At 57.1% G+C, this 25,994-nt stretch overlaps 8 protein-coding genes across 8 annotated transcripts; 3 read left to right on the plus strand and 5 right to left on the minus strand.

Annotated features, from left to right (window-relative positions):
* Positions 1–146: 146 nt before the first annotated feature.
* Positions 147–5,546, plus strand: GMORB2_0916 (phospholipase D1/2; the record flags this gene model as incomplete). The annotated part of the gene is made up of 1 exon (XM_035462900.1): positions 147–5,546. The coding sequence occupies one exon, from the start codon at positions 147–149 to the stop codon at positions 5,544–5,546; it is 5,400 nt and encodes a 1,799-aa protein (XP_035324324.1).
* A 494-nt stretch (positions 5,547–6,040) lies between these two features.
* GMORB2_0917 (3-demethoxyubiquinol 3-hydroxylase) lies at positions 6,041–6,843 on the minus strand (the record flags this gene model as incomplete). Its single annotated transcript, XM_035462901.1, has 2 exons — positions 6,041–6,574; positions 6,661–6,843. The coding sequence occupies 2 exons, from the start codon at positions 6,841–6,843 to the stop codon at positions 6,041–6,043; spliced, it is 717 nt and encodes a 238-aa protein (XP_035324325.1).
* Positions 6,844–7,462: 619 nt separating this feature from the next.
* On the plus strand, positions 7,463–9,458 carry GMORB2_0918 (uncharacterized protein; the record flags this gene model as incomplete). Its single annotated transcript, XM_035462902.1, has 3 exons — positions 7,463–7,620; positions 7,744–8,605; positions 8,682–9,458. The coding sequence occupies 3 exons, from the start codon at positions 7,463–7,465 to the stop codon at positions 9,456–9,458; spliced, it is 1,797 nt and encodes a 598-aa protein (XP_035324326.1).
* Positions 9,459–9,842: 384 nt separating this feature from the next.
* GMORB2_0919 (homoserine O-acetyltransferase/O-succinyltransferase) lies at positions 9,843–11,005 on the minus strand (the record flags this gene model as incomplete). The annotated part of the gene is made up of 2 exons (XM_035462903.1): positions 9,843–10,017; positions 10,095–11,005. 2 exons carry the CDS (start codon positions 11,003–11,005, stop codon positions 9,843–9,845), a joined length of 1,086 nt encoding a protein of 361 aa, XP_035324327.1.
* A 961-nt stretch (positions 11,006–11,966) lies between these two features.
* Positions 11,967–13,674, plus strand: GMORB2_0920 (formamidase; the record flags this gene model as incomplete). Its single annotated transcript, XM_035462904.1, has 7 exons — positions 11,967–12,038; positions 12,106–12,124; positions 12,178–12,466; positions 12,552–12,943; positions 13,041–13,219; positions 13,296–13,469; positions 13,552–13,674. 7 exons carry the CDS (start codon positions 11,967–11,969, stop codon positions 13,672–13,674), a joined length of 1,248 nt encoding a protein of 415 aa, XP_035324328.1.
* A 164-nt stretch (positions 13,675–13,838) lies between these two features.
* GMORB2_0921 (phosphatidylglycerol phospholipase C) lies at positions 13,839–15,124 on the minus strand (the record flags this gene model as incomplete). The annotated part of the gene is made up of 4 exons (XM_035462905.1): positions 13,839–14,414; positions 14,461–14,568; positions 14,629–14,808; positions 14,897–15,124. Coding segments are annotated over 4 exons (1,092 nt in total), but the record flags the coding sequence as incomplete, so codon positions are not given.
* Positions 15,125–16,031: 907 nt separating this feature from the next.
* On the minus strand, positions 16,032–19,006 carry GMORB2_0922 (transcriptional activator protein acu-15; the record flags this gene model as incomplete). Its single annotated transcript, XM_035462906.1, has 3 exons — positions 16,032–17,700; positions 17,794–18,415; positions 18,532–19,006. 3 exons carry the CDS (start codon positions 19,004–19,006, stop codon positions 16,032–16,034), a joined length of 2,766 nt encoding a protein of 921 aa, XP_035324330.1.
* Positions 19,007–22,185: 3,179 nt separating this feature from the next.
* Positions 22,186–24,140, minus strand: GMORB2_0923 (SET domain containing; the record flags this gene model as incomplete). The annotated part of the gene is made up of 4 exons (XM_035462907.1): positions 22,186–22,299; positions 22,612–23,496; positions 23,582–23,776; positions 23,856–24,140. The coding sequence occupies 4 exons, from the start codon at positions 24,138–24,140 to the stop codon at positions 22,186–22,188; spliced, it is 1,479 nt and encodes a 492-aa protein (XP_035324331.1).
* Between the last annotated feature and the right edge of the window lie 1,854 nt (positions 24,141–25,994).

Consider the following 25,994-nt stretch of genomic DNA (forward strand, 5'->3'; position numbering starts at 1 on the left):
AAAACCCCAGACAAGACCCCAGACAGAGGGTGTTACATGCTCCCCCCCCCCCCCCCCAAGCCTAATCATACGCAGCCTCTGATCCTCAATCGGGGCCCCAACCTCTCTACAATCCCTTTGCGAGATTCCCCGCGTTTATATCGACCATGGCTCGCCCCCACGCAGACGACGACGACGACGTCTCACCAACCCGGGTGGACCAAGCGCCCGAGCATCTGCCCGTCCAAGATGCCAACTCCCCCTCTACCTCGACAGCCACCCAGGACAAGTCCAACCCCGCCAACGGGATTCAGCCGCCTGCAGTGATGGTGCGCAATGCTTCCGAGACCTTGACTATCCGGCCCAAGGAAGACTCTGCCCCGCCAACCGACGACCGGCCGCACCCCTCAGACGACTTGCTTGCTGCTCCCGATGGATCGTCCAACCAGAAAGAAAATGGTGGCAAATCTCCCGCTGGCGAAGGAGCCGAGGATGAGACAATCGAGAGCCCGACCAGGCGCAGCGTTCAGTTCCGTCGCTCTGAACACCCAGAGCAGTCCGGGCACACCCGCCACAGCTCTCTCGATGGGTTCGAGTCCCCCGGCAAAGGAAAGGGGGGTACGTTCATGTCCATGATCAAGGCCATGGCCGGTAGCACCGGCCTGCAGAGCCCACGGTCTCCCAGCATGCCGCCCGACGAGTCAAGGCTCCAGCCGGCAGCCGAGTCTGCTGCGGCCTCCCGCTCCGGATCTCGTACCCTTGAACCGATGGTCGACGGCGTCTACGACGCCGATGCCGACGCCGAGCTTACGGCTGATGAGGCCAACATCCCAGACTCCGAGACCCCCAAGAAGAAGAAGAAGAAGAGGCAGAGGATGCGCCGCCACGGAAAAGATGCTCGGGCCGAGCCGCCGACGCCCAGTCGTTCAACCCATGGCGTGGATGCCCCTAACATGTCGAAGCGTCTTATGAGGCGTCGCGCGAGCATGCCTGACACCTCGGCTAGGGACCTCGGAATGTCTGACGATGAACTGGTACGTCAGCGTGACCGCCCATCCCTGTGGCGCCGTGGAGCCCCGTGGATGGATTCTGGCTCGCGTCCTGCGACAGACGTGGAAGATCACGAGAACACGTATGCCGTGGCACGCCGCCGAGGCCACCAGCGCCGCTCAACAGCTCTCGCGGGAGGCGCGATCTCGGACGGAGAAGCACTTGCCCCCAAACGTCCTATTTTCGGCTCCGAAAGGGCATCGACGTACGGCATCCACAAATGGAACCAGGTCAAGAAGACCCTCCGAGTTCTTCGCCAGAGGAAGGCCGAGCGTGTCGACTACTACAAATCGGCCGAGCTCATGGCTGAGTTGAGGGCCGGTGCACCGGCTGTGCTGATGCTCGCCAGCATGATCCAACGTGACGAGCATGGAAACAAGAGGATACCGGTGCTGCTGGAGCAGCTGAGGGTCCGTGCCGTCGACAGCTACCCCGAGGCTGACGAGGAGGAGACCAACAGCAACCGCCATTGGTACTTCGTCTTCGAGCTCGAGTACGGCAGTGGCCCCAGCAGGATGAACTGGACCATCACTCGGTCACTGGGCGACCTGTACAACCTGCACTTCCGCTACAAGTTCACTTCCAAGAACGACAAGTACATGCCCGGACGGCTGGATCGAGGTTCTCGGTATAAGCAGCCCAAGTTCCCGTACTCTGCGTTCCCGTACATGCGCGAAGCCCGCAACAAGAACGACAAGGGGGACAGCAGCGAAGAAGACGACCGAGCTAACATCAGTGGCGACGACATGGCCGTCCAGGTTCAGGCCGAGGACACCATTCCCGAGGAGGGAGGACGGCTGGCGGCCAGCGATGTCGAGGGCCCCCATGCTCACCGCCGAAAGAGGAGTCGCATAAACGCCATGGGTATGAGGAGACGCTCGACGGGAATAACGGACCCGGGGGATGCGTCCAATACCGAGGGCCAGTCCAACATGGACCCTGTTGCCCGTAAGAAGCGATACATTGACAAGCAGCGCCGCGTCCTGGAAAAGTACATTTCTGGAATGATCCGCTGGCTGATGTTCCGAGCTGAGAGTAACCGCCTCTGTCGGTTCCTCGAACTCTCCGCCCTGGGCGTGCGCCTTGCCGCCGAGGGTAGCTACCATGGCAAGGAAGGCTTCCTCCACATCCAGTCCTCCAAGGGCCTTGATTTCCGCCGCGTCCTGACGCCCGGCAAGGTCATCGACCGCCACACCAGCAAGTGGTTCCTGGTCCGCCAGAGCTACCTTGTGTGCGTCGAGTCACCGGAGAACATGAACATATACGACGTGTACCTCGTCGACTCCAAGTTCAGCATCATCTCCAAGAGGAGTCCGCCCAAGCAGATAGGCGCGTCGGAGAAGCAGAGCACCTTTGACCTCACCAAGGAGCACCCTCGGGAGAAGCACCACACGCTGACGCTGGCTACCTCTGAGCGCCAGGTACGTCTCTTCTCGCGCAACCAGAGTATCTTGAGGGAGTTTGAGGCCTCCATCAACGAGATGCTTCGCCAGACGCCCTGGTATCAGGAAAAGCGCTTCAACAGCTTCGCCCCCGTGCGCAACAACGTCTTTGCTCAGTGGCTGGTCGATGGTCGCGATTACATGTGGAACGTGTCGAGGGCAATCAACATGGCCAAGGACGTCATCTACATCCACGACTGGTGGCTGAGCCCGGAGCTGTACATGCGTCGACCGGCGTGCATCAGCCAGAAGTGGCGCCTCGACAGGCTGCTGCAGAAGAAGGCTCGCGAGGGCGTCAAGATCTTTGTCATCATCTACAGAAATGTGGAGGCTGCCATTCCGATAGACTCGGAGTACACCAAGTTCTCCCTCCTGAACCTGCATCCCAACATCTTTGTCCAGAGGTCCCCCAACCAGTTCAAGAAGAACCAATTCTTCTTTGCCCACCATGAGAAGATCTGCATCGTCGACCACGACGTGGCCTTTGTGGGCGGCATCGATCTCTGCTTCGGCCGCTGGGACTGCCCCCAGCACCCCATCACGGATGACAAGCCGACTGGGTTCGAGACCACCAACGTCCCCAAGGATGCGGATCACTGCCAGCTCTACCCCGGAAAGGACTACTCAAACCCTAGGGTCCAGGACTTCTATAAGCTCCACGAGCCCTACGCCGAGATGTACGACCGCAGCAAGGTCCCCCGCATGCCCTGGCACGACATCTCCATGCAGGTCGTCGGCCAGCCGGCACGCGATCTGACCCGTCATTTTGTCCAGCGTTGGAACTACCTCCGCCGGGGACGTAAGCCTACCAGGCCCCTTCCGTTCCTCCTGCCCGCGCCTGACGCCAATATGGATGAGCTGGAGGAGCTCGGTCTCACGGGCACGTGCGAGGTCCAGATACTGCGTTCCGCGTCAACCTGGTCCCTCGGCATCGAAGATACGGAGCACAGCATCCAGACGGCCTACATCAAGATGATTGAGGACTCGGAGCACTTCGTCTACATGGAAAACCAATTCTTCATCACCAGCACGGAGGCATACAATGTCCGCATCATGAACCGCATCGGCGATGCTCTGGTCGAGCGCATAATCCGGGCTCACGAGAATGACGAGGACTGGAGGTGCGTCATCATCATCCCGCTGATGCCCGGATTTCAGAACACGGTTGATCAGCAGGACGGGACGAGTGTTCGTCTCATCTTGATGTGCCAGTACTGCAGCATCAGCCGAGGCGAAAATTCCATCTTTGCACGCCTGCGTGCCGCTGGCATCGAGCCTGATGACTACATCAGCTTCTACTCCCTCCGCCAGTGGGGCATCATGGCCAATGACGCCCTGGTGACGGAGCAGCTCTACATCCACGCCAAGGCCATCATTGTGGATGATCGCGTGGCCCTCATCGGCTCCGCCAACATCAACGAACGGTCCATGCTGGGCTCCCGCGACTCCGAGTGTGCAGCCATTGTGAGGGACACCGACATGCTGTGGTCTACCATGGCCGGCAAACCGTACCAGGTGGGCCGCTTTGCCTACACCCTCCGCATGCGTCTGATGAGGGAACACCTGGGCCTGGATGTCGACGAGATTCTGGAGCAGGAGCGCCAGGAGGAGATGGACGGCGGGTCGTTTGAGGACGAGATGAACCAGATTTACCAGGAAACGGGTGGCGAGGATGCCGCTGCCTCTACAGCTGCCGGTCCGAGCTCCTCCTCTCCCGGGGGACACAGTCCCGTCCAACGTCCCCACAGCTTCAACGCTGGGCTGGATGTGGAGGATGTCCGTGCTTCTGTCGACCTGGATGTTCCATCCACGGCCAAGGGTAAGGAGCCCATGCTGGACCGCCGGGCCGAGGACGAGAAGCATCAGGATGATGTGACGGGCTACGGTCCAGATCACTGGAAGGATGCTGAGAAAACTGGCTGTGACCAAGGTCGCGACTCAGTCATCGTCAGTGGTGACGAAGTTCTCGTGCACGGCATTGACGCTCGAGGAAAGGGTTCGTTGGATGCGCCCAAGCCGGGCCACCACCAGCGGGGGCCGCCGATACCCGAGGGCAGGTCTGTGGATGCTGCCGAGGCAAACAATGCTGTGAGCGAGGATATTCCCCCGATGCCCTCCTCTGGCCGTCGGACGACGGAGCAGCTCGGACTGCCCCGCGTCGCGCAGCCGCCAACTCTCCCCGTGGCCGACGACGACACAGACATTGGCGGTCTCCCGGCTCATACCGATCCCAGTACCGGCCGCCCCGTCAACAGCACAGTCCACCCAATGGCGGCTGACATCAAGCTCGTCCACATCGACAAAGACTGCATGGCTGACCCCATATCCAACTCCTTCCTGGACGAAGTCTGGGACAGGGCGGCTACAAACAACACCATGCTCTACCGTCGCGTCTTCCGCTGCATGCCCGACTCCACCGTGGCCACCTGGGATGATTACCGCGACTTTGCCGCATACCAGGATCGGTTCCAAGCCAAGATGGACGGCCGCGCCAACGGCGACGAGTGGGACACCAAGTCGGAAGGCCAGCAGACCACTACCGAAAAACCTCATATTGTCGTGCCAAACGGTGGTAATAAGGAAGAGCTCAACGAGAAATTACAGGGAGACGGGGAGAAGCAGCAGCAGCCGCAATCGTCAACGCCGCGCCTGACTCTGGATACGAGCGGCGCAACAGATCAGCGGCCCACCTCGCGTACTACGCAGGAGGGCCTGTCTCCCTCATACTCACCAGGAGGCGTGCCGTTCCCGACCCTGGAGTCACCCGGCGCGAGCGGCGGCGCGAAGCGCGAGCGGCGTACTACGTTTTCCAACCTGCCCAAGCCGTCGGCCAAGGACATGGCCCGACAGCCATCCAACTCTGCAGATGCGCCCAGGCGGGGACGCAGGGGCACGACCAGGAGCAGCCGGCGCGAGTTCACCATCGACGACATGCCCTCGCGCGCAGAGGCCGAGGAGCTACTCAACATGACGCAGGGCCACCTGGTGCAGTTTCCGCACGACTGGCTGCTTGCCTCGGATATCAAGGGTAACTGGAGCTACCAGGTCGACAGCGTTGCCCCTCTGGCTATCTAGTAAGTTTCATCTGCCTTCCTGCCTCCATGCCAAACCAACCAACCGACCAACCCCTCCTTTGACAATGAGCTAACAACCTCGTAGCGACTAGCATGGCGTTTTGGGGTTCTTGCTGCATAGTGTGTGCGTGTGTTAATGCATCGTTGACGGAGTTTTCATCTCTTTTTTTGGCCCGTTCTTTCTCCCCCCGCTTTTGTTTTTCTTTCGTTCCTCAGCATCAAAAGTACGAGCAATTCGGCTTCGAAAAAAAACAACCACTACGCTCCCGGTTGGAAGAAGAGAGCGGTTGCGAAGCATATATAGTGGACTCATGCCCATTACTGTTTTGCCCGTTTTGCTTTCGTTCACTAATACTCTTTTTATATAGACTTTATACTTGATATTACACGTCTTCAGTAGAAAATAAAAACAAAATTGTACATGGATCTCGAGACTGAACAGGAGGTTGTACATGGAGTGTACGATGTAAAGGAAGGCAAGCAGGCAAAGGAGTGCTATACACGCTCGCTGACCCAGATGGCGCCACGGCAACCAGCACGAATGACGTTGGTAAGGAGCCAATGCGGCTCAGCCTTCTGGGAATCATGCTCGACGGCATGGTCCAGATGCTCGAGCTCCTCGTCGCGGATCCTGCGCAGGGTGCTGATGAGCTCGCGCAGGTCGTCACCGACATCGTACCCCTCCTCCTGCCACTGGGTGACCATCTCGAGCAGGCTCCGGATCTGGGCGTTGTAGTGGCCGCCAATCTCCGTCTCGACGGCCTCGGTGCAGGCCATGGCGGCCTCGCGGCCCATCATGGCCGTCGACCAGCCTAGGCCGGAAGACATGAGCGTCCACAGCGGGTACAGGACCGTGGGGCGCACGCGGTGCCGGTGGATCAGCTTGTTAAAGGTGTCGAGGTGGCCGGCCTCCTGGTCGTACATGTGTGCCATGAGGGGGCGGAGATGGGGGTGATTGCGGACGAGGATGGGAGTCTGGGCCGTGTAGATGCGTGTTGCTGCTACTTCGCCGGTCTGGTTGACGCGGAGCTGTTTGTTTCCCGTCAGCTATGTGTAACCCTTTCCCTTTTCTCCTCTGGGGGGGAGTCTGGGGGAGGAGAGAGAGTAGTCTGTACTGCTGAAGAGAGAAAGTCTTGCTGTTCCCTGGTCAGAGGCTTGAGCTTCTTCTTCTGCGAGGAGCTATTATCTGACGAGAGCCATCGGGGAGAAGAAAAAGAAAAAGAAGCAGAGACGCAGCAGCGTGTCCTGCACGGAGCCGACCGGGCTACCGGCCTGGAAATTTGCCGTATGACCACCATTTTCGAGTATAGGGGATCGGTATCGTTCACATCGGGGGGCGGCGGGACATGATCATGACGGGAGAGGTGGTATGATGATGCCGTCGAAACATTGAACTTTCTCGGCCGAGCAGCTCCGCGACGAAGCTTAAGTGGGTCTACTATTTAGACTACGAGCAATCTGTACTGATGTGTACGGAGTACGGAGTACTATTACTACTATTGCTGTGGCATGTGCAGCGCAGGACAGCCAACTGCAGGTACAAGTTACACACATGCCTTCAAGGGTTAATCCGGATCAACTGATTTTCCACCGCCGATGCTGAGTGACGGCTTGCTGGTGGCACCCAATCAGACACGCGCCTTCCTTCGCCTTGGAGGCGTTGCGCCCTGGCGAAGAGGGAGAAGAAGTTGACCGTACAATCTTTTCTTCTTACTTTTTTTTCCTCTTCGGGCTCATTTTTGTCTCTTCTTTGAACGCATATAATATATTCTACCTCTTCCTCTATTCCAAGCCAAGCTTCGGCGCCATCATCCTCCATCTTCCTCCCAGAGTTCAGCCCTTCCTTGGGTCTCTTGCTATCCCTGACGGGGTTTGCCGCACGGAAGCTGCGTGATACTCGAAGACGATACAGAGATCATGGCCGACATCGATGACGATCTCCTTGATCTCGCGGGAGGAGATTCGGGGGATGAGGGCTCTGTTAGCGAGAGTAGGGGACGGTCCGAGTCGCCGCGGCCGAGCAAGAAGTCGAAGCGCAGCGGTAGGCAGGACGATTCCGACGAGGATGGCGAGGCGTGAGTGATTTTGCCAACCCCACCCCCTCTTCTCTGGTAGATGCGCGGCTTCGAGGCTGGAGGCACCTTCCAGCCAGGTGGAAAGATGCGTTGGGCTGATAAGAAAAAACTACCTGCGGACAGCAACTCTGACCCTGGAACACCAAACTCGCTCGAGTCCGCGCCGATGGACGAGTCCGATTCCGAAGACGAGCCGCAACGCGGGCGTGGTGGCGATACCGATGGCGACGGCAAGTACCCGGTCGAGGGCATGTACATCAGCCATGCGGAGAAGGCGGAAATCATGGCGCTCCCCGAGCTGGAGCGAGAGCAGATCATCGCGGACCGCATGACGGAGATTGACCGGCAGAGGCAGAACCGGCTGCTGCGCCAGATGGTGGAGAACGAGGAGCGTAAGCACGTCAAGAAGAAGAGGAGCGCCGACACGGCGGAGCTTGAGGACGCCGCCAGCCGCAAGACGTCGCGGCAGCGCACGGTAGGAGGCAAGGGCGAGACAGCCATGGACTCGCTGCGCCGGGCGCGTGCAGAGAAGCAGAAGCGCAGGGAGGACGCCGAGCAGCGCCGCAGGGGTGGCTCATACTCGCCCGATGGCAGGCGGTCGCCAGACGACAACGAAAGTGACGTCGGAGGCAGGGACGACAGTCGAACCCCCGAGGCCGAAGGCGAGCGCAAGACCCCTCCCGCGGAGCTGCGCGACTACGATCGCGTACGCCTGGGCAGAAACGAGTTCGCCCAGGTCTGCCTGACCCCGGGCTTCGAGGCCTCCATCACCGGCTGCTATATCCGTATCGCGCTCGGCCCTCACCCGGAGACGGGTATCGAGCAGTACCGCATGGCCGTCATCAAGGGCTTCACCACCGGGAAGCCTTATGCTCTGAACGGACCTAACGGGAGCTTCATCACGGATCAGTATGCCCGTGCGGCGCATGGCAAGGCCGTCAAGGAGTTCCCTTTCATTGCCGCCTCGAGCGGGAAGTTTACAGAGGTAATGCGCTTTCCCAGATTTACTTGCATTTTTTTTTTTTTTTTTTTGCTGACCCTCGTCATTTTTTTGTCTCCAGAGTGAGCTCAACCGATACACGGTGGCTTGCCACAATGAAGGCGTGACATTGCCCACGAAGGCATACCTATCCGACAAGATTGACGACATTAACGGGCTCATCAACCACCGCTGGACCAATGAGGAGATCAAGGCCAGGCTGGCGCGCAAGAACGAGCTGAGGAAGCGTTTCGACCCGGCGGAGCGGGAGCGTGTGGCCCGGCTGCTGGAGGAGGCGCGCGAGGCGGGAGACGACGCCCGGATGGAGGAGCTGCAGGAGCAGCTGGACAAGATGGGCTCCCAGCGGCTGGCCTTCCGGACGAGCCTCTCGCAGCCCAACAAGAGCTCGGGGTCGGGGACCGACGCAGCGGTCAAGCGTCAATCAGAGCAGGACCGGCTGGCCGAACGCAACCGTGAGAACCGCCGGCTCAACGCCGAGGCCGTCCGCAAGGCACAGCTCAAGGAAAGGGCTAGGTCGCGCGGCATCGAAAAGGCCATCCAGCGCGGCGAGCTGGTCGAGGACGACCCGTCGAGGCGCGTCAAGACAAAGGCCAAGTTCATACACGACATCAACGACCCGATACCTGGCAGCGAGAAGAAATCGGCCGACGGCGACAGCGGTGCCAGCACACCCGCCAACGGGACGCCCAAGGCCATCACCAAGTCGATGCCCGCGCACCTCGCCAAGCTGCACCTCGAGAAGCACTCGGAGAATAAGGGCCTGCCGACTGTCCACAAGCCTCTCATGGATGACGATATTATTGGGGCTCTCGACTTGGACATTGATGTTGAAATATAAACGCGCTTCTCTTTTTCTTCTTCGCGTTTCTCCACTATCTCCGCCAAGGATGGTATGCCTGCAGACCGGGGGATTTGTATGGTCAGCAGAGGCACAGAGGTTTACTCTACGAAGTAGACAGGAAAATAACTTGACGATCAGTAAAGGAGTTATTCGTGGCAGGGGGGGGGGGGCGAAACAGACTATTAGGCAAAGGTTGGGTCCGTCTCGGAAACATACAAACTTGTATTATTTGTTTATCTACATACACACATGCACGCACGCACGCACGCACGCACGCACGCACGCACAACAGGTGCATCTATACTACACATTGGAATAAAGGTATAAAGCAATACTAATATCGGCTTACCATATTCGACGTCCGTTCTGTTTTCATTGCGATCAGGCCCTCTTTGGAGCAGAGGCAAAGATATTGGCCAGCTGCTTGTCCAACCAGGCCACATCTTCCATGTTGCCCGGGGGTCCGCCGGCCCAATGACCCCAGACGGAGGGGTAGATGTCGAGCTGGCCGATGCCGGGGCTCATGGACTGGACCTCGTGCTCCGAGTCTTCTGGCCTGTTGCAGACAAGTAGGTATGGAACGACGATGTATATAGGGAAAAGCGGGTGAAGAGGGGACTTTAGCATACTTACGGGAAGTAAAGGTCCGTCTTGCTGGGAAGGACGAGGGTCTTGGCTCTTATGGCGGCCATGGCAGCGGCAAAGTCACCGTTGTAGGGCTCCTGGGCGCTGACGTCGCCAGCCTGCCAGGTATGCAGCATGACGAGCAGGTTGTCCGGGTGCTTTCCGAGGGCCCAGGCCTCCCAGAAGTTGACGAGGAAGTCCTCCATGTCGCTGGCGCCGTAGAACTTCCTGTGCAGCTCTTGGCGGTAAAAGGTCTGGGAGAAGCCCCAACCGGCATAGACGCGACCAAAGGCCTTCAGGCCGACGGTCCTCTCCTCGGACGACCATGTCCTGGCGGCGGCCTCGTCGGTGGGCCCGGCACCCCCGGACGACGGTATCCCGGCCGAGCTCAGGCCCCTGGCGGCCAGCAGGGCGGCCTTCGCACCCTCCAGGAAGACCTGGTTGTGCAGCGATGTCTTGGCGGCGCCGCAGAAGGGCACGCAGATGTCCATCATGTCGGGGAACTGCGTGGCCCACTGGAAGGACTGGGCGGCACCCATGGACCAGCCCAGAACAGCGCGGATGTGTCTGATGCCCAGGCCCTGGGTGACGAGGAGGTGCTGGGCGCGCACGTTGTCGTACAAGGTCACGTCCGGGAAGGGGGAGGGGGGATCGGCCGTGCTGGCCCAGTTGGACGGGCTGACGGACTGGCCGTTGCCGATGAGGGCCGGGATGACGATGAAGTACCTGGACGGGTCGAGCGTCTTTCCGCCACCGACGAGCCACTCGTTGTCCGATATAGAGCCTGAGAACCAGGTTGGGTATACCACTGCCGGGGACGAGGCGTCGCCAAAGGTCCGGTAGGAGATCCAGGCCGATGGGATGGTGGCGCCGGACTGCAGGGTGAAGTTTCCTAGGCCGAATGTCTTGATGTCGCTCATACTTGTGGTGCTCTCTGTTCTTTATTGTTGTTGTGTGTTTCATGTGTAAGTGGGATGTGACGATGTACGAGAGGGGTAGCGGGGGACAGAAAGAGAGAGAGATAGGGGGGGGGTGAGGAAGGAGAATGATGATAACGCATGGGGGAAGAGGGGGGGAGCCGACGAGGGGAAAGTTGGCTTGGACTTGTTGGGCATGTATGGATCGGTTCCTTGTATGTTACTGACGGTTTACAACGGTACCAGCAGTGTACATGGTGGATTGTCTAGACGTTCTCGATGGTGTGTATACGCATCATTGTATATTACGACAACACTCTCACACGGAGATTCACGTTAGGGCTCGCGTGAGCGTCACTGGATGCAGTTTGAGAAGCGTATTCTCATCAGCTCGTCATTGCCACATCACTGTCACGCCGGAAATGCCAACTAAAGACGCCGGATAGCGACGACATTGATAGAGTTGATAGTGTGTTGATAATGCCTTCAAGTCAGAGTACTGCTGGTTGAGTGTGCGATACGTTCACCAGATGAAGTGGGCCGACTTCCGCAGAGAAGGAGGGGAGGAAGAAGGAAGGATGATTCCCTATCTAACCTTTACCGTCCCTCTCCTCATCATGCGCAGTATTGCCCGGTACCGATAACCTTGATATGCATCCGTACAAAAGGCCGAAGCCGCACCGGAAGAGGGAAGGGGCCCCGAGCGATTACGCCCTTTCCCCTCATCCTTCATATATATCCAGGGTGACCCCCCTCTTTTCGCCGATCTATCGGTAGACGAGGAGATACTAGTAGAATGCTGATAAGACCTTCTGTCCCCAATCTCGTCTACTTCATTGCAGAAGATACATGCACTCTCTTCTGCAGCACGAGAAAGCATCATTCATACTCTGGACCGCAAGTCTGTGTGCTCATCTTCTCCTACCCTCTCTCCTATCAACATATACATATAAGGCCCTCCACCATGCCCGGTAAGATCCGTACGGCCGTGAGCGTCGATCTCAACCGCCCCGCTGAGGAGCAGCCGAATCTCCATGTAAGTGACGGCGGGGTGGGCAGTTTGCAGCATATCACACCCATCTGACTAGCAGGCTGTCGAATAGAACAGATGGCACCCCGATGGTGAGCTGAAACCTCTCCTGTTTCCGTCGACTCCCAACTGACACGCACACAAGTCCCGTCTTGCGCATCCATAAATGATGGCGAGACGGTCAAGATTGAGTGCGTCGACTGGACGGGAGGTCAGATCAAGAACAATGACTCGGCGGACGACATCCTCAACGTCGACCTGACAAAGATCCATTACCTCTCCGGTCCATTCGAGATCAAGGGAGCCGAGCCCGGCGATGTTCTCGTCATCGAGATCCAGGACGTCCAACCCTTTGAGGACGAACCCTGGGGTTTCACCGGCATCTTTCAAAAGGACAATGGCGGTGGTTTCCTAGACGAGCACTATCCCCATGCGTGAGTCTGACACAAAGGCCCTCTCCATCTAGATATGTAGACTGATAGATGTCCTGTTGCGGGAAAACCCCCCTCCGAAAAACAGCGCCAAGGCAATCTGGGACTTTGAAGGCATACACTGCACGTCCAGACACATCCCGGGCGTCAAGTTCGCCGGCCTGATCCACCCGGGTATCCTGGGCTGCGCCCCCTCCGCCGAGGTCCTCCAGGAGTGGAACCGCCGCGAGGCAGAGCTCATCAGCACCACGGATCTCACCCGCATCGTCGCCCAGCCACCCAACGCTCAGAATGCGCACGCCGGGTCGGCGGACGAGACCCTCAAGGCCAAGATTGCCGCCGAGGGCGCACGAACCATCCCCGGACGTCCGGAGCACGGCGGAAACTGCGACATCAAGAACCTCTCCAGGGGGAGCAAGGTCTACCTGCCTGTTCACGTGCCCGGTGCCAAGTTTAGCGTTGGAGATTTACACTTTTCCCGTGAGATCCTTTCCCTATACGAGTACTCCGAAGGATCCAAAAGTGCTGACCGAAGCGTGTGCGTGTGCGTGTGCGTGCGTGTGTGCGCGTGCTGCAGAGGGCGATGGAGAAATCTCCTTTTGCGGAGCCATTGAGATGGCCGGCGTCATCACCATCAACTTCAAGGTCCTCAAGGACGGCCAGAAGCACTTGGGCATGACGGGCGGTCGCTCCCCAATGTATATCCCCGGTCCTGTACAGCCTCAGTTTGGCCCCGGCAGGATGCTATACTTTGAGGTCAGTGCCTTGGATTGTCTTACACAACTATCAGATCCACATGTGGGGGGTCACACATCTGACACCTGGAACACAGGGCTTCTCCGTCGATGAATCCGGAAAGCAGCATTACATGGACGCGACCGTGGCATATCGCCAGACCTGCCTCCGTGTGATCGAGTATCTCCGACGCTACGGCTACGACGACTACCAGATCTACCTGCTGCTGAGCTGTGCTCCTGTCGAGGGCCACATTGCCGGCATCGTCGATGTGAGTGAAGCCATCATCCTGTCCTAGATTATCAATCGCGTTACGGTGTATGCCAATATGTTGCTCACAACGTACGGCACAGATCCCCAACGCCTGTACGACAATGGGTCTCCCCCTCGACATTTTCGACTTTGACATCCGGCCGGAAGCCAAGGTTGAGAAGCTTCAGATTGCGCCGCCACCCATTTCCAAGAAGGAAGGCTAGGACCAATCGTCGTTTTGATGAGGATCCGTTCAGTAAGGACTGTTGTTGAATCTTGTGTGACCTGACCTAGTAGGGTGACTGGAACTTCTCCTTCTACCGGAATCATGTCTTTCTTTCTCTCTTTCTTTTCTTGCTCTCGAATCACAAGTTCCCTTTCATGACCCTCACAGCTTGAGCTTCTTGGCGTCACTAAAGTAATCAAACCTCCCAGCCCTAGTGTAGACGAAGAGAAAGAAGGACCCGACAACGGTGAGCACCAAGGACTGAGCAGTGGACCGTATGTCCTCCCACAGTGCGCCCAAAGCAGTCGTCTGCCTCCTCGCGACGGTCTGCCTGCCGTCCAGCTCATCTTCCCAGCGGCTGCACACCTGGAGGAAGACTCTCGGGTCGTCGGTGATGACGCCGTCGAAGAGACGGGTGGCCAGGTCGTCGGGGGAGGGCGGCGTCCTGGCGTCACCGTCATCGGACGCGCTCCTGCGCACGCACCACTCCATCCACGACTCGTCGTTGACGGTCCACGTGAGCATCGGCCTCTGGGCGGCGTGCACGTCTTCGAGGAAGCGGGTGCCCTGGGCGCCGCCGCCCAGGGCGCGGTGGAGGACGCTCATGCCCAGTCCCGGGATGGGCAGGAAGTGTCGGGCGAAGCCGAGGTGGAACCCGACGAGGCTGGCCGGGTGGGTTGGGAGGAACTCGTGAGCGGCTTGGATGGTCCTTGCCTTTGTGTGGTGTGGTGGGTCAGTCTCATGCGCGGGCGCGGATGCAGTTGGGGCTCTCTCGAGAACTCACGTTCCAGCATGCTACGAGGACACGCTGGTCCCACGGCTTGGACGTCTCCGTGACGCTGTCCAGGGTCTCCTTGGTCGCCGCGAGCAAGTCGTTTGGATCGTCGTCGGGCTACATGGCAGGTCAGTTCCAGTCCGTCCGGGCATTCCTCCAAGGTGAAACGGGACTCACCTTGACATCCAGGACGACCCATATGTCTTCCAGACCAGGCTTACACAGCCAGGAGAGCACATCGCGCAGCCTGGCCATGGGCTCACGGGGCTCCCTCAGCGTCTCGAGGGTGGAGAGGTACTCCCAGTCGCAGTCGGCCACCTTTTTATCCACGCCAAAACACCTCTTCAAGGTTGGGTCCTGTTTACACGGCTGTCAGACGCATACACACGCACACACACTCTCACAATCATACGAGGCAAAAAAAAAAAAAAGGCAAGGAACCTACGTGAGAGAGGACAACAACGCCATCCGCAGAAAGATGGATATCAATCTCGACAGCATGGGCACCGACCTCCACCGCCCCGCGAACTGCAGCCATCGAATTCTCCGGGTATGCAGCCTTGTAGCCTCGATGGCCAATGGCCTGTGGCAGATGTCGATCATGTTTACGTGTCGATGCTATAGCCTTGGCAAAGGTAGCTTTTTTTCCCCTCTCTCTATCAGCCTCCCTTTTCTCTACTTATATCAACCGTTCGGATTCAAACACACACCTTTTGGAAACGACGTAAACCCCCCCTGCTGCAGCAACGGTTTCGTCTCGGTTGTCATGGTGAGCGGTTTAGATGTGTTCCAGATGTTGTAGTTTCGAAGTCAGCCGTCTTGTACAGGTATGTATGTATAGCGTTTTATTCATATAGTCTGGGCAATTATACTGATTCAGAGAGTATCCGAAGAGAGAAGGAGAGGGAGATGGAGAGAGAGAGAGAGAGAACAATGAGACGATTTTTAAGAGAAGAGCTCAAACAGGTACCGGCTATGACGGGTTCCTGCCCGTCTTTAGGTATGCACGGGTTAGCAGTTACATGCAGTACGGAGTGCTACTCTACGAGTACGAGTCCACGCTCCCCAGAATTTGCGGGCCCGGACAAGTCAGCATCGGAGCTTACGGCAATTCAGATCCGAGGAGAGGGAGGAAACAGAGAAAAAAAAGAAGAGGGTACAAAAAAAAAAGGGACCTGGAATCGGATGCATCTCGCAATTTTTCAAGGATCCGAGTGGTCGAGTGAAGGGAGGAGGAGGGTCCGGGGTGTACGCTTATAACCTGCATTGCATAGAAAACTTTACCTGTTCTGTACAGCCACGAGTCTGCGTTACGTGTTATAAACAGACTGGGGGACTGGGGGGATGTGAGTGATGATGTGTGCAATAGATGAGTTCTGTTTGTGTGTGCGTGCGTGCTAGATTTGGCTGAAGAAGAAGTAGGAATTTTTTTTTAGAAAGAAAAGAAGAAAAGGAAACTGAGATTTGGGCACTTTGCTTGCCTTGACCTATACGCCCTGCTTCGCCCTGCTTTGAAAATGAGATGAGACATGGAAAAAAAAAAAGGAGATGAAGAAAAAAAGCGACTATGTGAACCAGGATCAGAGAGGAAACGTATCCAATCCTTCCAGAATGAATCCTTCACCACTGATACTACCAGGGTAGTCAAGAGTCAGACCTAGCTCCGAAGGCGCCACGTCCTCTCCTGAGCTGAGGCTCTCGTCACTTAGGCTCACCACGCTCTGCGGCTTAGCACCCTCGGGCTTGTCGACGGCAGGGCCATCACCGCCCGCACCACCGCCGTTGCCAAAGTCGACGATGCTGAAGGTGCTCAGGTCCCACGAGTCGGGCGACCACTCGCCGTGGCCGGCCATGTGCTGAGGGGGCGGCGGCGGCGGCGGGACGGCGACGTCGTCGCTGCCGGTGAAGCCACGCCCGCCGTAGATGGCGTCGTACACGTTGTTCATGCCGCCGTCCATGGTTCCCAGGAGCATCTCCCACTCCGCACCGGACACGGGGGGATCCTGGTGGTGCTTGGTGGCTGCCAGGGGCAGGCAGTGCTGCTGATGCGGCATGGAGTGTGCTGGCGGTGGCGGTGGCATGGCGCTTCCGCTGTGCTGCTGCTGCTGCTGCTGCTGCTGCAGGGGAGGTGACGTGTGTCGGGACGGAGACGGTGTACTGTTCAGGGACAGGTAGTCTAGGTTCTGGCGGCCATGCTGCTGCTGCTGCTGCTGCTGCTGCTGCTGCTGTTGCATGGCCGAGTGGCGGTGGTGGCGTTGGTGGAACGAATCAGACGCGTGCGATACAGAGTGCCGCATGCGGTTATCATGCTGCAGCAGGTCGGCGTCTGGTTCGGCGAGATTGGGCATCGTCATGCGACGCATCCTCTCCTGGTTGTTCGGGTGCGCATCGCCGTCGTCAGACTCCTCGAAGAGGGACCTGGGCTTCCTGGCTGCCAGTGACCGGCGGGCAGAGTACATGGAGAGGCCGTCGCTCGGGCAGGGGGAGGATGACGAAGCGGCAGGCGTCGCATTCGGATGGCTGTCCATGCCGCTGACCGAGATGAGTCGGCTGGCAATCTTCCTGAACTGCTCCGAACCAGCCGAGGTCTCGGCGCCGTCAACGAACCGGATGACGGCGTTGACCAGGCGCTCGTCCTCGCGCATGAGCTTGCTGTCCTTCTTGAGGCCGATGGCCCGGTACAGCAGCGTCATGCCGCACATGGTGAGCAGGTCGCTGCGGTTGAAGCAGAAGGAGAAGATCATGTGGCGCTCCTCCAATAGCTCGACGATCTGCACAATGTGCTTGCTCGACTCGCTGATGGCCAGCAGGGCCGGCGCGGCCTTGTGGCCCAGGCTGGAGCCGACGGCGGGGCGGTAGATCAGGGTACGGATGAAGTGGTAGGCCAGGGACAGGAGCGGCGAGCGGCTGCCCGTAACGTCGGTCGACGGCTTGCCCTGCACAAAGTTGAGCCTCAGGTGGTTCGGCAGATTGTCGCACCACACGTCGAGCTCCGTGCCGAGGGCATCCATGCGCTGCAGCGACAGCTCAGCCGACGAAGTGGCAGGGTAGTTGGTCGCCAGGACGCGGGCGAGGATGCGCGAAGCCCGGAACAGGGCCAGCGCATTGGACAGGCGAGTGGACTCGCCCGGAAGCGTAGGTTGAAAGCCCTTCTCGGTGACGTACTCGTCGTCTGTGTCCGAAGGGTACTCGACCTGCACGTCCTCTTCCTTGAGGAGCTTGGGCAGACCCAGTGTGGCGGCGGTGAAGCTGATAGGACATGTTAGCAGGCAGAAGAAAGAAGAAAAAAAAGAAAGAAGTAGGCGTGGATGAGTGTTGAGGATATGGGGGGGGGAGGCTTACCAGTCGAGCGTGTACAGGGTCCAGAAGACCTTCTTCCTCGTCTCGGCCGTCAGGGCGCCAAAGGAGAAGCGCTTCTGGCTCTGGTGAAGGCCGAGCCTATGAGACAGGCCGACGGCGATGGCCTTGTAGTGCTGGAGCTTGCGGTAGTCGGCCCTCATGGTGCAGTACATGATGGCGAGGATGAGGCCCTTGAGGGTCTCGACCGAGTCCTCGTTGAGCAGCTGCTCGAGCGACTGGTTCCACTGAGCCTCGCAGGCGTCCAGCTGTGCCATGTCGGGCGACTCCTGCGACAGGCCGGCGATGCTGAAGACGAGGTAGAGCAGTGCATTCTTGTAGCTGCTCTTGATCTTGGCCGGGTCGGACACGAACTCTTCGTAGATCCGGAGGAAGGTGGGCTTGTGCAGGACCGGGAAGAGGGGCGCCCACTCCTGGAAGTAGACGTTGACGCAGCGATCGGAGAAGAGCCTGGGAGGGGGGACGAGGTCCTTCTGCGGTGGTTGGGGCGAGGCGGCGGAGGCGGCGGAGTTGACCAGAGGCGTCACCCCCTTGATGTGGAGGAAGTCTTCGGGCGCAAAGTCGCAAGGCGGCTTGCCCGACTCTTGAAACCTACGCTTGAAGGCCTCTACACGGCTGTCAGAGAGGGAGCACAAGCACCTGTCCCCTGGTCTCTCTGTACCCGAAAGGAGAGTGTGTACTCTGGGAGAGAGAGAGAGGGGAGAGGAAAGATAGAGAACATACCGATAAATGCCCGTCCACTCGACGGCCCCATAAAGTAAGAGTCCGACCCGTCCACCTGCAGCATTAAAGGCGACGAGTGCACATAGAAGGTATCCTCGTTGGGCGGCTGTATCGGGTCCCTTCTCGAGTCCGGCGAGTCCGAAGATGAAGGGGGGGTAGGCCTGTTGGCATGCATCCTCGAGAGCATGTCGATCTTCTCGTCCTTCTCGTCGAGCAGATCCTTGAGCTCGCGGACCTCGGTCTCGAGCGCCCGCACGCGCTCCTCGAGAGACTCTGTGTATCCCCTGGGAAAGGCTCGACGGCTGAGCTTGTCGCTTGTGCGGCACTCGAAGCCCACGCTGGAGCATTGCGAGCACGTGGGCCGGACGCCATCGCAGCGAATCTTTTTACTCCGGCACCTGTCGCAGGCCTGGGCGATGCGACTCTGAGCTGTGGTGCCCACCTTGATGACCTTCATGGGTAATATACCAGGCATTTTGGCGGTACTGAGTTCTGTGTTGTGTTGTGTTGTTATGTGTGTTGTGATGTGCGTGCGTGCGTGCGTGCGTGCGAGCGTGTGTGTGTGTGGGGGGGGGGTAGGTATCTTGGCAAGAAACTTTTTCCTGTCAAAAAAAAAAACCGAGGGATCGATCGGTCGAATCGGGTTCGGATGTCTCCTTCAGCACAGTTCAGTCAAGAAACCTTTGCTGCGCAGGTGCTGAGTAGGAGCCTGCGGTTGGAATAATGTACTGGCGTGTGTGCGCGTTCAGATCTCTCTCTCTCTCTCTGTTTGGTTTCAATAAGGAAGCATCGGACAGGAAAGAGGAAGAAGAGAAAGATAGTTGGAATGGGTGGAGAGGGGTAGAAGAAGATATTACAGGTAGGAAGAAATATACATAAAAAGGAGAGTATATTAACAAGAAAAAAAAATCTGCGGCGAGAGAAGACAAGATGACGAGAAAGAAGAAGGGGAACGACGACAAAACGGCGCTGCAAGGAGGAGATGACGATGAATTAAAAGGGAGAGAGAGGAACAGAGTTGGTGGCGACGTGGAGAGCGTGTGGGGGAGGAGAGAAAAGGGAAAGGACAATTCCTGGGGGTGCGGATACGATGTGGAGACGGACAAGAGTCCACCCCAGTCGCTTCAGCCAACAGGCATTAGCAATTATTCTTCCCCAGCTAGTACGTGGTAGTACAGGATACATTGGTGGGATCGTGGGCTGTGCTCCTGTACCTCTCTCTCTCCTCTCCCAAGATGATCTGCTCGTCTGCACCGAAGGTCCACGGCCCATGACGATGGAAAATCTGGGGGAAGACGAGTTGGCCAAAATCCAGCTCTCGGTACCCCGGATTGTCCCGACTTACCATGTACCGCCATGACTAGTACACCAGGCCAACAATCCATCATGATTCGTACCCAGCTGATTGGCTCCCTCTCGCTCTGGAGTACTAATCTGTACATGCAGTATATGTCATGACGGTACGCGCAGTTGTGATTCGTATCTCTCAAGCTCCGTACCTGCACATTACTCGCGGGGGGCCCGCTCATCGCGGAGCCGCAGACCCGCCATCCGCATCTCTCCCCTCAATCCATAAACGGTGATAGGGGGGGAGACTAGTAAGACAGCATACCCGTGAGCAATTACCCAGCAGGGCTGTGTATTGAGGAGGGAAAAAAAGAGAATGAGAGGAAGAAAAAGGGAGAGGAGGAGGGGAGGGGGGCGAGAAAGGGAGCGATAGACGAATTAAAAGAGGGTGTGCTCAACACGCTGTCAGCAATCAACAACGATATGCATATGACCTCGGTAATCGTCGTTCCAGACTCTTTATCTGGCTTGACACACACACACACACACACACACACACACACACACACCACGTGCGAAATAGCCAAGACGTTCTGTAAGTCGTCAAAAAACCCAACTAAAAGTACTCGTACAGGTAAATTGCAATGGTGTAATGGTGGCAGTACTGTAAAGCCTATCCATCGTATGCACTCGTTCGTAGCTCAGTATCCCACACCTTACATTCGTCATCATTTTTTTCTCCTTGTCCAAATGCGGGGGAACCCGGGGGAGAAATACCACCAAGTTATCTGTTACATTTGTTGAACGTGGCGCATACACACCCCTCCCCCACCCCCTCCATGAGTACCTGTGTACTTTCGCCTCATGCGCGATACCTTTTTTTTTTTTTTTCCTGGTCATCGGTCACTTCCCGAAGTCGAGTCTGTGAGCCCGACCTGAGCTTGTTGTCCAAACTCTGCGTCACATGTTCATTTCCCAAACATACTCCGGCACATTCTCTCTCCCTCTCTCTTTCCCTCCTGTTTGTAGTAGCAGCGGTAGTACTGATACCACCTAGTGCTGCTAGTAATAACCATAGCATTTGCCTGCGTGTCGTTCGTGTCAGGTGCTCTTTGCTTTGTAATAATTTCGATTTCGATTCATATTATGCCTATAGTCACTATTGCTTCTACTACTATTTAATATTGGTAGTGACGACACTTCAAGTGGTACGCAGCGATTTTCCTTTACCAGGCAGCACAGACTCTCCGAGGCTTGTATAGAGATTCACAGTCCAGTGGCATGACAAGTATTTCAACGTGATCTGTATCAGCTGGTAGTACTGCAACAGGACTGCAATAGGACTGCAATAAGACTGCAATAGGACTGCAACAGGACTGCAACAGGACTGCAACAGGACTGTAGTAGGACCATGATGACAAGAGTAAGCGATAGTTTGAAAGTGAGTCGTGAGGTCGTACGTACTCAACCAACTGATACAGGTACTTCTGTATGAGCAAACACCATGCCGTTTCGGGCAATTACACACATCTTGTCTTCTTCCGTCCTCTTCTTCTTGCTAAATTCTCCTTTCTGTTCTCCTTCCCCTTCGCCCTCTTCGTCTTCTTCGTCTTCGTCTCCTTTCCCCCTCCACATTCCATCCAGCTGGACCTTTTCCTTCACAAGGTCTATTGCATCGTATAATAGCGTCATGGGCTGTGGTCGGCACTTGCAGGCGCCCCATGTCTCAGCCATCCCTCCAATCAGCCCTTGTTCATGTCGCCTGCCTCGCGTCGATTAATGTCGATTTGCTCGCTTTACTGTTATCGTTGCAATACACCTATAAGTCACCTCCCTCTGCATTGTAGGCGTCATTCGATTCAATGGGCAGATATCTTTGTTTGTTTCAACATTTTCTTTCTTGCTTTTTGCTTCCGCTCGTCCCTGCCCTTCCTCTTCTTCTTCTTCTTCTCTTACGATCTGGCTTTGGTTGAGTCGATCGGAATCTCTTGACATCGTCGACTCCTACAACAATTGCCGGCAATACTCATGATACCCCCCCACTCGTCCCACCACCTGTACTCCGGTAGAAGTGGTAAAGCCTAAACCCGATGCGTTGTAATGATAGGTGCTTCGTACATCGCGAAACCCCGGGACAGAAAGTTGGTGGGGGGATCATGCTTGGTTGATTGGTTGATTGGTTGGATGCTGTTGTCAAGAAGGAGGGAAAAAGAATACAGCAGAAATACCACACCCGCTGGTTCGTTTGTGTCTACCCCATGTTCGCGCTTTCACTCGATCGAGGGGGGTCAATGCTGATGATTGCCTTGTTGGGAGGGGCACAATGGGTGGTTTTCTTTTAGTCTCCTTCGCTCGTACCTCCCATTCTTATTGGACCTCAGCCTCGGGACGGGCGGGGTCCTGGTCCTGGCCGTCCTCTGCAGCGGCTTCCGCAGCCCCGAGATATTCCTTGACCTTGTCATCGGCCAGTAGTGTTGTTTGCTGTCGGACGAGAGACAAGGAACAGAAAAGGAGGCACCGACACTGGTCAGCAATTTGTCATATTACGCGCGAAAAAAAAAAGAAGGGAGAAGATCCTCCCCACCCCTCCCCCCCCCCCCCCCCCCCCCCCCCCCCCCTACCATCGTAACCTTGTTCTGGGCCCCGTGTGATGATCCCTGGGGAACAGACCGGGTTGCCATGATCCTGGGGGGGGGGATAACAACTCCGTCTCTCTCTCTCTCCTGATACACCCTGGATCTTCACGTTGCTTCTTCTGTCTCGTCTTGTTTGTGTGCGTGCATGGGAACATACCTGTTCCTGCAGGGCTCCTAGGGCGCCCTCTAGGAGAGAACCCTCAACCTCTCTCAGCATTCTCGCCGCATCAACGCAGACGTCTCTTAGTTCTGGGTTAGGTGAGGAGCCGTCCGTCTCTTCGTCGATGTGGGGAGCCTGAATCTGCTCCAGCTGTGATGTGAGCTGCTGTGCCAGCATGGCCACCATGCGGAGCTGGAACACCGCGAAGATTGGGTGGTCCTTGATCAGGGACTGGAAGTCGGAAGCCCTATCTGTCACGTCTTCTTCCTGCCAGAACACTCGTAGCTCGCGCCCACCCTCGTTGTCCTGGAGCAGGCGGAAGTCGAGCCCGTCCTCCTCGTTGAGGCACGCGAGGCTGAGGAAGGGTGCCTCCCACGTCACCCTGCCATCCTTCCGGGACAGACGCACGGTCGGCAAGGACCCGAACACGTGAACCTTGGCTCTAGCAAGGGGATCGTCCGGGAGCGAGTTGAGCACCAGCGTGGCCTCTTCCCTCCCGCTGTCTCTGTCTATGAAGCCGTAACTGAAGAGCATCTCGGCGGCCGACTTGAACTCGCCGTACGATATGGTGACCTCGTCACCCTCTGTTACGCCGAACCCCGGCCGCAGGAGAATCTCGACGTTGCCGTCGCCATCTTCGTCGTAGTATGCGTCGGGTTCGTTAGAGTGGTTGGCCATGTCGACGCAAGGAACCATGGCCTCTCCTGCAGAAGGCAGCTCGAGGCATCTGGACCTGTACCAGGCATCGACCAGGGCCCAGTCCTGTGCGTCGACTGCTCTCGAGTTTCCAAGCAGTGCATCCCAGAATCGCACGCCAGATGCCGCCGTGCGCACCTGTTCAAACTCATTCGACAACGAAGCCATCTTGGCGTTGACAGCACTCTGGACAGCGAGGAGTCAGCACTGCCAGCAAGTCCTCGACAACAAGTCCCGTTCCGATATTCCGAGCAGGTGAACCGTGACGTACCTCTAGAGATGTCCCGGCCAGCAGTGACCTCTCGGCATCTGTCCACAGGGTGGGCACCGGGATCTCGCGGGGTAGAAACTTGATGTACTCTGTCCAGCCGGTGGATACGATCTTGCTGTCGGGCATGCCAAGAGCCTGGGACTTGGACGAGGCCAGGTGCGCGAGGAGGTACAGCACAATGTGTCCCCTCGGTGTCTGCAGCAAGCCAAACGGGATGTTGTAAGAATGATCGGGCCTTGCAGTATCTTGCAGAGTGAATCGACATGTTCCATACCTGATGCCCAGTAGCATCGAGCAGCTCGTGAAAGTGGTGATCAATCTTGGCATACTGTTCGACAGCCTCGATGGACAAGACAAGATCGCGGGGCACTTTGAGTAAGGGACGGTCGTCAGTCGCCCCCTCGTGGCCGGCAGCGAGGCTGAGAGGTTGAGCGGCAGCCAGGCCGATGCCCCTGCCCTTCATGTTCTCCAGCCTCACGCTGTAGAAGTTCACGTCATAGAGTGAGGCCCAGGCCGGTAGCGCCTGGATGGGCAGCGGCGGCGCTTGAGGCGGCGGCATAACTGTGGGAGACGGCGGCAGCGGCGTAGGCGCGGCGTATGTATGTCCTGGCCAGTTGCCCCTGTGTGAATTGATGTGTCGCGTGTTGTTTTTAGCTATTATTACCACAGTCGGCAGTAGTGATCACTAGTGACAGTAGTCGAATATCTCGCAAGTGGCAAGGCTCGGAATTTCAAAGCCAAGAGATTTTGAATATGGCGGGGGGGGYWKRTTGCAKYTTKKCCACTGGTTAATCCGTGTTGAGCTCTTGGCAATATCTGGCAGTCTGGTAGTAGCAGTAGCTGGTATTCGTACGAGTAGATGCAATATCACTAGCACACAGTGAGCCAGATAGTATGATCTCGTCATTGTACATCATAGCCTCCTCTTCCGGCCCATAACTTGAAGAGTGACATCAGTTGGTTGCGTGTCTGAGCCAACCCTGTATCTACACGTAATATTCCAAAAAGTTGTGGTTTCATATGATTCCAACCCATTCCATCATTCGGATTTATCCTTCCTTTTCGTGATGGAGGGAACACTCTCATTTCATTTATACGTGAAGATTGAATGAAGACTGCGGTCGACCAGGAAGGACCTACTCCCGTCTGTCAGTTGCCCGCGTTATCTGTGACTGAGACTCGTCAGAAACATCACTGTATTCCTGCATCAGCACTCCTCCCCAAACAGTTCTGATGCAGTAACCTGATTTCAACTCATTTTCTATCCTCCATATGCCATCGCTTCTCCGACGATCATCTTGGTTCGGTCGGGCATGGGAGCTACTGAACTTCTCTGCCGACTCCAAAAACAACGAATAGCGCTTGGACCGGAAGTCTGAGGAGGAACTTGTTCCTGGCTATGTGGTATTGCCACTGTCCCGTCCGCATCGGCGACGCATCGGCCACGCATCGGCCACGCATCGGCCAAGCTTTGAGGCATCGATACCGGGTTGTTGGAAGGTTGGGAATTGGTGCCATGTCAGCAGTCTGATTAGCACGCGACCTAGAGTGATCCCAATGCTTCTAAAATCATCGGGCTTGCCAACGCCGAGGAAACAGCCGTCTCTGTCATGTGTCATGTAGCGCTCAACCTTTTCACAGACTCCAGATCCACGGCGCAGCATAAGGACCAGGCCTTCACAACGTACCCACGCGTTTCCGCATCTTTGGCAAATAGATGTGACCTCGCGCCCCGGCCAGACAGCTCCTAGACAGCTCTCACGTCAGCGGTCTAGAGGGACTCCGCCAATGTCTCGTGCATCGTCCGCTGTGGGAGAGCTTCCACACCGTTCTCCACGACAACCCCGTGGCCGGGCTGCCGGTGCTAGCCCTCGCGTTTGCCCTCCATCGCTTCCTCCTCTCTCTTTGGACTTCCAGCACACATGATGCCAGATGATCCATACCGGTGCGTCTACCTAATACACTGAGAGGAAGTAAAGAGGGTATGCGGCCCTCTCCCGATAGTAGCAACAGCTGATTTCCGGTTTCACATCGGGTAGACATCAAGGCCGACCCGACAGCATCGTGTTTAGTTCGAGGACGATTCCGTCTTCAGCACGCGACCCGTCCCCTCGAAAGTGATCGGCTGGGCGAGTCATCTACATGTCACGCAAGCTCCCGAAGCCCAAGCGTCGGGGCGCATATATTCTGTGTGATTTCGGCTCAACTATCGCTGGCGACGTTGAGCATCTAGAAGACATACAACCCGCTATATACCGAACACTAGAGGCCTCCATCGAGACATCGTGGTCGTCTCCGGTCGACATATGGAATACCGGCCGCATGCTCCAGCGGGACCCCTCGAAACTTTTTTTTTTAGCCAAGGAACTGGCCCATGACGAGTGGATCATGGAGAATATGTGAAGACAGAGAC

The sequence above is a fragment of the Geosmithia morbida genome, assembly GCF_012550715.1.
Source record: "Geosmithia morbida isolate 1262 chromosome Unknown scaffold_1, whole genome shotgun sequence".
NCBI classification, from domain to species: Eukaryota; Fungi; Ascomycota; class Sordariomycetes; order Hypocreales; family Bionectriaceae; genus Geosmithia; species Geosmithia morbida.